Below are 11,837 nucleotides of genomic sequence, written 5' to 3'. Positions count from 1 at the left end.
AAAAAAAAAAAAAAAAAACTCCGTCTCTACTAAAAACACAAAAATTAGCCAGGCGTGGTGGCGTGTACCTGTAATCCCATTTTCTAGGGAGGCTGAGACAGGAGAATCGCTTCAACTAGGGAGGCGGAGGTTGCAGTGACCCGAGATCACGCCACTGCACTCCAGCCTGGTGACAGAGCGAGACTGTCTCAAAAAAAAAAAAAAAGACGAAGTTCAGGTCAGGAGAGCAGAAGAATCAGTTCTCGCTGCAGCTCTGCTGTGGACAGTTCACTGTCTAGGCCTGGGTTGGCCGTAGCGGTGGATGCCATTACAGGGAGTGGACCCCTCTGATCAGTTGTTTCCTAAGACTGCAAAGAAGGGAGCGAGACAGCAGCTGATGAGGATGATGCCAAAAACCAAAAGTTGCCATTTAAAGGCATGGCCTGTTTGCCCAATGCTGCTAAATGCTGTTGTGGGGATTCTATCAATTAACCCCCATTTTCCAGATGAGAAACTTGAGGCCCAGGGAACCCAAATGGCTTGCTCAGGGTCACAGAGCTGCTGAGCGGCAGTCGGGAAGGGCTGGCTCTCCAGCACAGCGCCACGTCGTCTGGGCGGGCTTGGGCACGCAGGGTGGAGCCCTGGCCCACTCTCTCCCGCTGGGGCCAGGTTCAAGGGCAGTAGGAAAGACGAGATCCTGGGCATCGCCAACAACCGACTGATCCGCATCGACTTGGCTGTGGGCGACGTGGTCAAGACCTGGCGTTTCAGCAACATGCGCCAGTGGAATGTCAACTGGGACATCCGGCAGGTGGGCCCAGACCCAGGGTATGGATGGGGGTCAGGTGCCAGGCCGGAGCTGTATCCAGCCAGGGTGGGGCAGGGGCTGCTCCCATATCCCACCCCCATTTGCCCCTCTGACCGTCTGCCCTTCAGGTGGCCATCGAGTTTGATGAGCACATCAACGTGGCCTTCAGCTGCGTGTCTGCCAGCTGCCGAATTGTACACGAGTACATCGGGGGTTACATTTTCCTGTCGACGCGGGAGCGGGCCCGTGGGGAGGAGCTGGATGAAGATCTCTTCCTGCAGCTTACGGGGGGCCACGAGGCCTTCTGAGGGCTGTCTGACTGCCCCTGCCCTGCTCACCACCTGTCACGGCAACTGCCAAGCCCACACCCACAGGGGCTCACTGCCCCACACCCGCTCCAGGCAGGCACCCAGCTGGGCATTTCACCTGCAGTCACTGACTTTGTGCAGGCCAAAGACCTGGCAGGGCCAGACGCTGTCATCACCCAGGCCAGGGGTGGGGGTCCCTGAGCTCCTGCGATGCCCCCTTCCCTTGTCCAAGTGGCTGAGGCTGATACCCCTGAGCTATCTGCAGTCCCCTAGCACACAAGGAAGACCGGATGTAGCTACAGGATGATGAAACATGGTCTCAAACTGGAGTTTCTTTCTTGTTACTTTTTAAAATTTCTTTTTTATAAATTAATATTTTATTGTTGGATCCTTCTCCTTTCTCTGGAGCAGTGCTTGGGGCCACTCTGACACTCTGTCTCTTCATCACCAGCCAAGGAAAGGGGCTTTCCTGATAGAGATAAGAGCTGGTTAAAGGGAGATCTAAGTCAGTCTGGGGTTGGAAGCTAGGAGAGAGGTGAGGGCAGAAGGGCACAGGCTTCAGGCACAAGGGATAGGGGCTGGCGTGGTGGCTCTCACGGGTAGGGCGTAGCTGCAGGGCCTCCTTGAAGTACTTGGGAAGCAGGAAGCCATCAGTATTCCCTGGAGTCAGAATCACCCCATTGGCAGAGCGGAAGAAGGATATTCCATCTGCTGACAGAGCCGGAGATGTGACTCATGCCCTCCCTGAAGGCAAGGCCAGCCCCCGCTTTGTCCAGACTCCCCTGCTTTGTCCAGACTCACCTGCCAGAGCCAGGGGTCCATCAACGAACACAGCTATTTCACAATGGGGCCGCATGCCTGCAGAGACAGCTGAAGCTGGGGACTGGGCCCCTAGAGGGCAGTCAGCAGCCTGGGCAGACTGGGGTCCTGGGCTGGGATTGCAGGGTTGCTGCTCCATGCCAGGCATGGGGTGGCCTCAGACAAGTGTTGCAACCTTTGGAGGGGACCTGGGAGGACAGAGTGGGTGGCAATAGCTAGGTGAGAGGGAAGGGCACTGACCACTGATGACACTGGGGTCTCCAGGCAGTCCTGGGGCCAGGTGGATGTGCGTCCTTCCCCTGCAGGACAGGCCCTTGAGTAGGATGGATGGCCAGTGCTTCCAGAATGTACCATGGACTAGCATCGGGGGCAGGGCCTGTGGCGTCTCCAGGGGCATCAACTCCAACTCAGGTACCTGGTTGAATAGGCAGCGGTGAGACCCCCTTCGCAGGCAGGGGTCCCTCCCATCTGGCTCTCGTACTTGTCCCCTCACCCTGACCTGCAGGGAATGGCCCTGGTTGGCCCGGATGAGAAGGCCAGTGCTGGGATCCCCCTGCTGCAGGGCGAACCGCTGCTTCCTGTTGGTGTCCACCACGCGCTGCACATCTTCAGCAGAGAAACTGCGGAACTGGGGCAACTGCAGGAGGGCGCCCAGGGGCACGAAGCCGTCTGTGGGCAGGCAGGGTGCTCAGGAGCCAACCTTGCTCTGGACTGGGCCGGGGTTAACAGGGAGCTACAGGCAACCGAAACAAAGTCTGGGCTTGGAGATCACTTGGGCATCCTCTGTAGGACCTTTTGAGTCTCCCCTTTCTGGGTCCCAGTTTCTTCAAGTTACATAAAAAGAGGATCTGCCTCACAGAGGGGCAGGGGGGTGAGTGCTCAGCATAGCGCTGGCCTGGAGTGCACACTCACAACACCAGCTGCCCCATCCCCTCCGGGGTACACCCTCGGAGTAAGTGCTGATCTGGCTGCTTGGCTGGAGGGGGCGGTCACCAGGCCTGGCCCAGACAAGAACTCTCCTCAGTCTGCTGTGGACATGACAGGGCCTCTAGGCCTTGCTCTCTTCTGTGCATGGGGAAGAAGTGCCCTCCGTGCCTTCCTCAGGGAGCAGTGGAGGCAGCCATGGGGGAGGGGTAGCAGACAGGCTCACGTTTCTCTCTGGGCTCAAGCCCCAGCCTCCAAGGCCCCTACTTACCAGCTCCCATGGGAAGCCCCAGCTTCAAGGCCCCATGGCGCAGGGCATAGGACAGAGCCTTGGACAGCTGCACGTCTCGGTCCTGAAAGAACCCAGCAGTGGCCCCTGGTCTCCATGGTGACCCTGCCCTGCTGCCCACCCCGAACCGTCAATGACCCACTGCAGAGAGAGCCCAGAGAGAAAGGAGTGCCAGTGGTCTCCAGGAATAGTAGGACCCTTCAACTCCTCCCCACAGTAACTCCCAGGGAGCCTGGACTGGTGGGAGGGGGTGGGGAGGAGGCGCGCACCTGTTCCCGGGGTCTGGGGGCCCTTCTACCCCTGGACCCTGCTGCTTCCTGCCTTTCTCCTCCAGAGGAGTTCATGGCCAAGACCTGTGGGGAGCAGTGACGAGGGGGGACTGCTTTAAGTCCCCTCCCACATCCCAGAAAGTCACAAAGCCTCAGGAAGTGAGCGCTGGGTGGGAGTATACGGCTCATTAAGTTCACCACCCCCATGCTCTGCTGCAGAGAGGGAAACTAAGGCCCAGCAGGCCAGACTTGCCCAAGGTCACACTGTCAGCCAGGAGCGCAGGGAGGCCGAGCCCCACACTCCAGATCACTGGTGCCCCCCGCAAGGTGGTCTGGAAGGCAGGGCCGACGTGCAGACTGATGGGGCGGAAGTGTCGGGGCTGCGGGGACAGCCCTCCACCCTCCTTGACCCCGGCGGGGCGGGCGGCGGGCCCGCCAATGAAAAGCCGCGGGGGAAGGGGGCGGGCACTTCCGCTTCGGGGAAGGGGCGGAGCCTGCGTGCACTGGAGCCCGGGGAGCGCCGGCTGGAGGCTGGAGCTTCTGGGCCCTGGAAAGGGGTCCCCGCGCGTCCCGAGTCGGAGGCAGACCCCTGGGTTTGAGGGGCATGGGCATTTGGGGGCGCCTGAACCCAAGACCTCCGGATGGTAGGGATGCCAGGGCGTCCCGGACACCCTGCGGGACTCGGGGCTCCTGCGGGGAAGAACGGGCGCTTTACTGCCCAGGGAGTGGTCAGGGGGGTGGAGAAGGGCTGCGGGTACCCTCAGGAGGTCTGCGACAGACGGGGCCAGCTGCGCAGCCCAGGAGTGGTAGTGGCCCCCCTGGGTGACAGGCCTGGCTCTATCCTCCCCCAGAGCTGCCCCGTCCAGATCATGGATCCTGAGGTGACCCTGCTGCTGCAGTGCCCTGGCGGGGGCCTGCCCCGGGAGCAAGTACAGGCCGAGCTGAGCCCCACCCACGACCGACGCCCACTGCCAGGTGGGGACGAGGCCATCACTGCCATCTGGGAGACCCGGCTAAAGGCCCAACCCTGGCTCTTCAACGCCCCCAAGTTCCGCCTGCACTCAGCCACCCTGGCGCCCATTGGCTCTCGGGGGCCACAGCTGCTTCTGCGCCTGGGCCTTACTTCCTACCGAGACTTCCTGGGCACCAACTGGTCCAGCTCAGCTGCTTGGCTGCGACAGCAGGGGGCCACCGACTGGGGTGACACGCAGGCCTATCTGGCGGACCCACTGGGGGTGGGCGCAGCACTAGCCACGGCCGATGACTTCCTTGTCTTCCTGCGCCGCTCCCGGCAGGTGGCTGAGGCCCCTGGGCTGGTGGATGTGCCTGGTGGGCACCCAGAGCCTCAGGTGAGATGCCAGGCTGGGCACAAAGACCCAGACAGCTCAAAGGAGCTGCAGCTCTCCACCCTCCCAATCCTCCCAGCTTTGGTTTCCTCATTCCTTAAAGGGAAAATTGGCCTGGTGTTTCTCTGAAAGTTTGCTCAGGGCAGTCCAGCTGCCTCCCCACTGACCCCTGCCCCAGTCCTGTGAGAAACTAGAAAACACAGGGGGGAAAGACTGGACACAGGAAGAAGATGCCCTACCCCACCCCTGCCCCCTGTGTGTCCCCTTTGAAGCTGGATCTCTGGTTGTCTGCCAGGAAAAGGACACCAGACTCAGGATCACTAACTCTCTTACACTGTGCCACATCAGGCCCTTAGGGCCAGCAGGTATAGGCTTGCTGGTCCTGAGATGGGGCAGGGGGAAGAGGTGGGGAGCACGAGCTGAGCCTGACCTCTCACAGGCCCTGTGCCCTGGTGACAGCCCCCAGCACCAGGACCTCGCTGGGGAGCTGGTGGTACGTGAGCTCTTTTCCAGTGTCCTTCAGGAGATCTGTGATGAGGTGAGTGAGGTTGACCTGGACAGGGTGGTAGACATGAAGGGAGGGGTTAGGACTTGCCAGAATTCTACAGATCTGGGCTGGCGGGAGGCCTGCAGGCATCTGGTCAGCAATGATAGAAGAAGTTGGCTTTGCAGCTAGGCATACTAGGAGTGGAATTCTAGCCCGCAGTACTCTCTGCCTTGGATTTTTCTTCTTTTCTTTTCTATTTTTTAGACAAGAGTCTCACTCTGTCACCCAGGCTGGAGTGCAGTAGCACGATCTCAGCTCACTGCAAGTTCCGCCTCCCAGGTTCACACCATTCTCTTGCCTCAGCCTCCCAAGTAGCTGGGACTACAGGTGCCCGCCACCATGCCTGGCTAATTTTTTTTGTATTTGTAGTAGAGACGGGGTTTCACCATGTTAGCCAGGATGGTCTTGATCTCCTGACCTCATGATCTACCTGCCTCAACCTCCAAAAGTGCTGGGATTACAGATGTGAGCCACTGTGCCCAGCGGATTCCTCTTCTTTTCTTTTCTTTTTTCTTTTTGAGACAGTCTTGCTCTGTTGTCCATGCTGAGTGCAGTGGTGCCATATCAGCTCACTGCAACCTTTGCCTCCTGGGTTCAAGTGATTATCATGCCTTGCCCGGCCAAGGATTCTTCTTTTCAATGGAAACAATGATAAACATCTTACCTACTCCCCAAGTTTGTTGAAAAAGGAGTAAGTGTGGCAGGGCGTGGTGGCTCACACCTGTAATCCCAGCACTTTGGGAGGCCGAGGCCAGTGGATCATCTGAGGTCAGGAGTTCGAGACCAGCCTGGCCAACATGGAGAAACCCCATCTCTACTAAAAATACAAAAACTAGCCGGGCATGGTGGCGTGCACCTGTAATCCCAGCTACTCAGGAGGCTGAGGCAGGAGAATCACTTTAACCTGGGAGGCAGAGGTTGCAGTGAGCTGAGATGGTGCCACTGTACTCCAGCCTGGACGACAGAGCAAGACTCCATCTCAAAAAAAAAAAAAAAAAAAAAAAACGGAAAAAGGAGGAAGTGGGAGTCCCAGTCACTAAATTGACTTCTCTTGGGTGACCTTGGGCAACGTGTTCAATCTCTTTGGTTTTGGTGTACCTGTAAAACAAACATGCCCATCATCTGACATTCTGTGATGCCAGGCCCTTGATCTACAGGCTGTAAAATGCTGTACACAGGCAACAGGCTGTTTTTCCTTCAGAGGGGCAGGGATGTGGGCAGTGGCATTGATAGGGGGGACCTCCCCCCCCCACCCTCCACCGCAGGTGAACCTGCCGCTGCTCACCCTGAGCCAGCCCCTGCTGTTGGGCATCGCCCGAAATGAGACCAGTGCTGGCCGAGCCAGTGCCGAGTTCTATGTCCAGTGAGTGGGCTCGGGTACATGATCCTGGGTCTTGGGGAGGTGGGTGGTGAGGAGTGGGCTGAGGCAGCTGTGGGTCCACAGGGACCCCGCAGGGGCTGGTCACCCACTAAGCCACCCTGTGTTCTTGTCCAGGTGCAGCCTGACTTCTGAGCAGGTGAGAAAGCACTACCTGAGTGGGGGACCCGAGGCCCACGAGTCTACAGGAATCATCTTTGTGGAGACACAGGTGCAGAGTGACAAACCATCTTGCTTGGAGGCCAGGGCTGGGGCCTGCAGAGGCCTGGCAATGCATTGTCTTGTAGGGGAGGTGTTGGCTGGGTCACAATTCTCTCCAGAGGCACAAGATTTGCCCTTAGTGCAAGGGAAAGGTCCAGGGACCTGTTCAGCCCCTTAACATGCCTCCCTAAGGACAGTGCAGAGGTCTCTGAGGCTCAGGAATTCTGGGCACAGCCCTGGCAGGAGGTGTGGCAAGCTTGAATGCCTGGGTCTTGTTGTCTCCCCACAGAACGTGCGGAGATTGCAGGAGACGGAGATGTGGGCTGAACTCTGCCCCTCTGCCAAAGGCGCCATCATCCTCTACAACCGGGTTCAGGGAAGTCCCACCGGAGCAGCCCTAGGGTCCCCAGCCCTACTCCCACCGCTCTGAAGATAATAAAGGACTTTATTTTTGGATTCCGTTGGCATCTGCTATTTCTGTGACAGAGAGGAACAGTGGGCCCTGAGTGCGTAAGGCAGGACAAGTGACCTGGGGGGAAAAAAAACCCGCCCAGCCTCAGTGACCTCCTCTACAAGCAGAGGATAACAGCTGTGGCTCCCTTGGCTGCCTCTGAGAGGTTCCGGGGCCGAAGCAGCTCTGTAAGATATGCCTCGCTGCAGAGGGGAGCAACAGCGGAACGGAGGGACGGTGGCCGGGCCGAAAGCGTCACAAAGCCTCAGAGAGCGGGCTCTGTCCCGCCCGGTCCCCAGGTGGGCGCTCGCGCCTGTCCCGCGAGTCCGCAGGCTGGGGGACCGGAGGCCCCAAAGGCCAATAGACATGTAGGGGCGGGGTCTCCACCGATTTTTTTTCCTGCCTGGTGGACGTGGTCTTGGCATCCACGCCAATGAGAGTGCGAGGGCGGGGCCTGAATAGACGCAGGAAATGGCGACGGCCTCGGGTCCTTGAGCAGCGGAGGCGGGACCTGGTTGTGGCCCCTCCTTCACCCGTCCACAAGCTCCCTGGGCGGGAATGGGGTCTCGGAGTACCTGGCTGGTTGGCCAGACCCCAAAGCCATCGCTGAGAAGGGCTGCGGATGCCCGGGTGAGAGAAAAGGGCAGGTCCAAGAACACGCGGGTCTGGTCCTGGGCAAGAACCGCCCCCTCCCCGGGTCTGCTTCAGTCTTCCTTCGCAGAACACCAGGCCGGGCCTCTTCTCTCTGTCCCCGGGTGCTTGAAGTCTAGCCCCATCCTGGTCCCAGTGCGCTCTTGGTAGCCTCCTTTCCAGGTTGCCCGCCTGCCGCCATGCCGCCCTTACTACTACTCCTGCGCCTGTGCCGGCTGTGGCCCCGCAGCCCTCCCTCCCGGCTCCTCGGAGCGGCCGCCGGGCAGCGGTGAGTTGGGCGCGGGGGGCCGGGCCGGTTGTTCAATGGGTTTCTGTTTGCCCTATGTGCTGAGATAGTTGTGGTCTCTACTCCGTGTCAGGAGGCTCCCAGGTTTGTCTCAGGTAACCCTCGCCTTCCCTGCTGAGGATCAGAGATAGAGAAGACCCCCAAGGTCATACATACACCGATTTAAGCGGCAGAGGAAGAGTTTGAGTCCAGGTTAAACCCAACGCTCTTACCACAGCTCTAGTGGTTTTCAAACATCACTGTGCATAACCCTCTGTGGGAGGTGGGAGATGGGGAGGTGTCAGGTACAAAAATCCAGATTCCTCGGCTCTGCTCTGGAGATTCTGAACTGGAGGAATCAACTGGGTGGGGCTCAGGAATCAGTTTTTTCTTTCTTTTTCTTTTATCTTTTTTTTGGAGACGGAGTTTCGCTCTTGTTGCCCAGGCTGGAGTGTAAATGGCACAATCTCTGCTGGGCACAACCTCGGCTCACTGCAACCTCCGCCTCCCGGGTTCAAGCGATTCTCCTGCCTCAGCCTCCGGAGTAGCTGGGATTACGGGCATGCGCCACCACAGCCAGCTAATTTTGTATTTTTAGGAGAGACAGGGTTTCTCCATGTTAGTCAGGCTGCTCTTGAACTCCTGACCTCAGGTGATCCGCCCTCCTCAGCCTCCCAAAGTGCTGGAATTACAGGCGTGAGCCACCGCACCTGGCCAGGAATCAGTATTTTCCAACAAGTTTTTGGACTCCACTTTGAGAAATCCTGACCTGTACTGTGCCCGAAACACTCCAAAGGGAGGGCTGATCTGGAGACAGATTTGTCCTGGGATCTGTTTCAGCCCTCTCAGCTCCTGGTGGTTGAGTTGAAGGGTGTAGCCCAGGGAGGGGCTGGGAAGGGCAGGGCAGAGCTAGCTTCTGGGTTCCTTCAGCCCCTGCAGGTTTGCGACTCTGTCCACAGGTCCAGCCCCAGTAATTATTATGAACTACTGGGGGTGCATCCTGGTGCCAGCACTGAGGAAGTTAAACGAGCTTTCTTCTCCAAGTCCAAAGAGGTACCAGTACCCCTAAGGTGGGGAGGGGGGAGCAGGAACTCTGAGCCAGTGGGGGTGTGCTTCAAATTCCCAGGAGTAGACCTGCATCTCTGGCTGGTGCCACATTTTTTCAGCCCTCATAGGGAGTGGTGGGTGCTCAAGGGTAGGGGAAAGCTGTGGGCAGGAGCCAGGGGTCCTGTCTGATGGGCTGGGCTTGGTTTTCTTGACCTGCCTGCCTGCTCTTAAGAAACCTGGACGGGGGCATATGGTGAATGCAGGGGGCTGGCAGGTGGGGAGGGCTTGAATGCAGAAGGAGGCAGGAGTCCATGCTCTCTGGCCTTCTGAGGAGTGGGCAGGCCTGAGTGAGGGTCACTGACCAGGCAGGGCTTCTGGGTATGACTGGAGCCCTGGTGTGGGTGGATGTCATCAGCATGGGTCCTGGGGAGGGACAGGCAAAGGGAGATAAAGGGAGTCCTGCCCCCCCCAGCTGCACCCGGACCGGGACCCTGGGAACCCAAGCCTGCACAGCCGCTTTGTGGAGCTGAGTGAGGCATACCGTGTGCTCAGCCGTGAGCAGAGCCGCCGAAGCTATGATGCCCAGCTCCGCTCAGGTGGTCCCCCAAAGTCTCCACGAACCACAGCCTATGACAAGTCTGCCCGCCACACACACAGGTACAGTAATCCTGCCCTCAACTTGCCCCACCCCCAGGTCTCTTGGGGAGGCTCATTTCCACAATGTCCCTTCCTCTGCCTCCCAGCAGCTCCTGGGCACCCCCCAACGCACAGTACTGGTCCCAGTTTCATAGCGTGAGGCCACAGGGGCCCCAGTCGAGGCAGCAGCAACACAAACAAAACAAGCAAGTGCTGGGGTACTGCCTCCTCTTCATGCTGGCAGGCATGGGCCTGCACTACATTGCCTTCAGGTGATGCCTGTTCTCCCCGGGGTGATGGGCAGAGGGCAGGAGGGTGGGTGAATTCCAGTGTGGTCAGCCAGTCCTCCACCGCACCTTGTGTCCCGTACTGTTGTGTCTCTCAAGCTAAGAGTTGCTTGAAATCGGTCTCTGGAGCCTCTCCTTACTTAGTAAAGACAGCACTGCACTAAGAGCTAATGCTATCATTTACGCTTTTTCATATTTCGAATATAAATCTTTCGTGCTGGCTGCCAGGAAGGGATTGCGCCAAACAAAATCAAGCACAAGCAGCAAATGCAGCACAGCTCATTCATTTGGCAGCAGGCATCTGCCTGCCACTCTCACACGTGCCACGAAGCTGATTCTCTTTTTTGTTTTCTTTTTCTTTTTCTTTTCTTTTTTTTTTTGAGGTGGAGTCTCACTCTGTCGTCCAGACTGGAGTACAGTGGTGTGATCTTGGCTCATTGCAACCTCACCTTTGCCTCCCGGGTTCAAGCAATTCTTCTGTTTCTGTCTCAGCCTCCCAAGTAGCTGGGACTACAGGTGCCCACCACCATGCCTGGCTAATTGTTTTGTATTTTTAGTAGAGATGGGGCTTCACCATATTGGCCAGGCTGGTCTCAAACTCCTGACCTCATATGATCCACGCCCCGCGACCTCCCAAAGTACAGGGATTACTGGCGTGAGCCACCATGCCTAGCCACGAAGCCGATTTTCGATAGCAGATACCTAAAGGCCAGTGCCCACTGCTAGCAGCCTGCCTAGTTCAGTGATGGAGTTAGATGCATACCCTTTCTAGTCTTCTGGGAGGAGCACCCCCATGTCCACAGCTGCTGTAACACCTCGAAGTGGCCAGGGACTTCGGATGCCATTGGACCCTAGACAAGCCAGGGCCACTCTGAGCCCTCCCTACCTATCACAGGCAGGGTTAGGCTGAGGTCCCTAACCCTGTGTGGGTTAAAAAGCTGTGAGGCCCCTAGAGTGGGGTGGAAGGGGGCAGGACTTCAGGGACAACAGGAATTCGAGTCCCAGGGTTAATTGTGACACATTGCAGGAAGGTGAAGCAGATGCACCTTAACTTCATGGATGAAAAGGATCGGATCATCACAGCCATGTACAACGAAGCGCGGGCGCGGGCGCGGGCCAGGTCTGTCCTTGCTCTATTCTGTCCCCTGCTCCCTGTCCCGGCACCACACTTGGGGATCCCTATCCCAACCACCCAAGTGCCCTCTCCTCCAGGGCCAACAGAGCCAGCCTTCAGCAGGAGCGACAACGGCAAAGGCAGCAGCAGCCGCCACCACCGGAGCCAACCCAAGTCCCGGAGATCGTGCCCCCGGGCGCCGGCCCCTGAGGGGCTCACCTGGATAGAGCCTGCAGTGCATTCCCGCCTTGCTTCCTTCCCTGGACGGCCCGCTTCCCAAAACGCTCGCAATAAAGTGATTCACAGAGCTAGTGTGCGGCTCCCTCCTTCAGGCCCGGCGCCCCCTGCCCCGGCCTCGCCGAGGGGCAGCGCCCCGCCCTCTGGGTAGTGGCTGCGGCGACCCGGGAGCCCGGCCCCCTGGGCGGTGCGTCCCCTTTCCCCTGCAGCCGCGGGAGGCGGGAGGGGGTGTGTGGAGGAGGCGGGCCCCGCCAGCGGCCTCGCCCCCCCCCCCCCCCCCC

General features: G+C 58.7%; 4 protein-coding genes across 15 annotated transcripts in view; 3 read left to right on the top strand and 1 right to left on the bottom strand.

Annotated features, from left to right (window-relative positions):
- FERMT3 (fermitin family member 3) overlaps positions 1–1,487 on the top strand; it is a 17,844-nt gene extending 16,357 nt beyond the window's left edge. For both annotated transcript variants that reach the window (XM_023186601.1, XM_023186600.2), the window contains exons 14-15: positions 649–790; positions 916–1,487. In XM_023186601.1, the coding sequence (XP_023042369.1) occupies positions 649–790; positions 916–1,095 (322 nt within the window). In that variant the 3' untranslated portion in view covers positions 1,096–1,487. The remainder of the gene's footprint in view (positions 1–648; positions 791–915) is intronic.
- Positions 1,393–3,866, bottom strand: TRPT1 (tRNA phosphotransferase 1). 7 transcript variants are annotated; one of them, XM_023186607.1, is made up of 8 exons: positions 3,650–3,866; positions 3,397–3,480; positions 3,110–3,191; positions 2,414–2,583; positions 2,155–2,329; positions 1,897–1,953; positions 1,693–1,806; positions 1,393–1,564 (listed from the first exon to the last, which is right to left on the bottom strand). In XM_023186607.1, exons 2-8 carry the CDS (start codon positions 3,469–3,471, stop codon positions 1,473–1,475), a joined length of 765 nt encoding a protein of 254 aa, XP_023042375.1. In that variant the 5' UTR covers positions 3,472–3,480; positions 3,650–3,866; the 3' UTR covers positions 1,393–1,472. The 7 variants fall into 7 exon arrangements, with proteins under 7 accessions (XP_023042375.1, XP_023042377.1, XP_023042376.1 ...); XM_023186608.2 differs by having other exon boundaries at positions 1,415–1,564; positions 1,693–1,803; XM_023186609.2 differs by lacking the exon at positions 3,397–3,480 and having other exon boundaries at positions 1,400–1,564; positions 1,693–1,803; positions 3,650–3,835.
- Positions 3,867–3,881: 15 nt separating this feature from the next.
- On the top strand, positions 3,882–7,324 carry NUDT22 (nudix hydrolase 22). Of its 2 annotated transcripts, XM_023186614.1 has the most exons (6): positions 3,882–4,040; positions 4,248–4,745; positions 5,182–5,280; positions 6,555–6,652; positions 6,785–6,878; positions 7,158–7,324. In XM_023186614.1, the coding sequence occupies exons 1-6, from the start codon at positions 4,038–4,040 to the stop codon at positions 7,296–7,298; spliced, it is 933 nt and encodes a 310-aa protein (XP_023042382.1). In that variant the 5' UTR covers positions 3,882–4,037; the 3' UTR covers positions 7,299–7,324. The 2 variants fall into 2 exon arrangements, with proteins under 2 accessions (XP_023042382.1, XP_023042383.1); XM_023186615.1 differs by lacking the exon at positions 5,182–5,280.
- A 101-nt stretch (positions 7,325–7,425) lies between these two features.
- On the top strand, positions 7,426–11,776 carry DNAJC4 (DnaJ heat shock protein family (Hsp40) member C4). 4 transcript variants are annotated; one of them, XM_023186612.2, is made up of 6 exons: positions 7,454–8,238; positions 9,195–9,288; positions 9,755–9,939; positions 10,026–10,190; positions 11,233–11,325; positions 11,418–11,630. In XM_023186612.2, the coding sequence occupies exons 1-6, from the start codon at positions 8,150–8,152 to the stop codon at positions 11,527–11,529; spliced, it is 738 nt and encodes a 245-aa protein (XP_023042380.1). In that variant the 5' UTR covers positions 7,454–8,149; the 3' UTR covers positions 11,530–11,630. The 4 variants fall into 4 exon arrangements, with proteins under 4 accessions (XP_023042378.1, XP_023042379.1, XP_023042380.1 ...); XM_023186613.2 differs by having other exon boundaries at positions 7,617–8,238; positions 10,029–10,190; positions 11,418–11,626; XM_023186610.2 differs by having other exon boundaries at positions 7,426–8,238; positions 11,233–11,776.
- Positions 11,777–11,837: the final 61 nt, after the last annotated feature.

The sequence above is a fragment of the Piliocolobus tephrosceles genome, chromosome 13 (genome assembly GCF_002776525.5).
Source record: "Piliocolobus tephrosceles isolate RC106 chromosome 13, ASM277652v3, whole genome shotgun sequence".
NCBI lineage: Eukaryota > Metazoa > Chordata > Mammalia > Primates > Cercopithecidae > Piliocolobus > Piliocolobus tephrosceles.
Note: the sequence above shows the minus strand (reverse complement) of the source record. Positions and strands in the feature narration are given on the sequence as shown.

Excerpts from the sequence above, each read along its gene's own strand:
- DNAJC4 (XM_023186610.2), top strand. The coding sequence starts at position 8,150 with ATGCCGCCCTTACTACTACTCCTGCGCCTGTGCCGGCTGTGGCCCCGC. Across the intron at positions 8,239-9,194 it reads GGAGCGGCCGCCGGGCAGCG|GTCCAGCCCCAGTAATTATT; the intron begins GTGAGTTGGGCG and ends CTCTGTCCACAG. Across the intron at positions 9,940-10,025 it reads TCTGCCCGCCACACACACAG|CAGCTCCTGGGCACCCCCCA; the intron begins GTACAGTAATCC and ends TCTGCCTCCCAG.
- TRPT1 (XM_023186603.2), bottom strand. The coding sequence starts at position 3,471 with ATGAACTCCTCTGGAGGAGAAAGGCAGGAAGCAGCAGGGTCCAGGGGT. Across the intron at positions 2,584-3,109 it reads GGGGCTTCCCATGGGAGCTG|ACGGCTTCGTGCCCCTGGGC; the intron begins GTAAGTAGGGGC and ends GCCTGCCCACAG. Across the intron at positions 1,807-1,896 it reads TGGACCCCTGGCTCTGGCAG|CAGATGGAATATCCTTCTTC; the intron begins GTGAGTCTGGAC and ends CGGCTCTGTCAG.
- NUDT22 (XM_023186614.1), top strand. Across the intron at positions 4,746-5,181 it reads GTGGGCACCCAGAGCCTCAG|GCCCTGTGCCCTGGTGACAG; the intron begins GTGAGATGCCAG and ends GACCTCTCACAG. Across the intron at positions 6,879-7,157 it reads TCATCTTTGTGGAGACACAG|AACGTGCGGAGATTGCAGGA; the intron begins GTGCAGAGTGAC and ends GTCTCCCCACAG.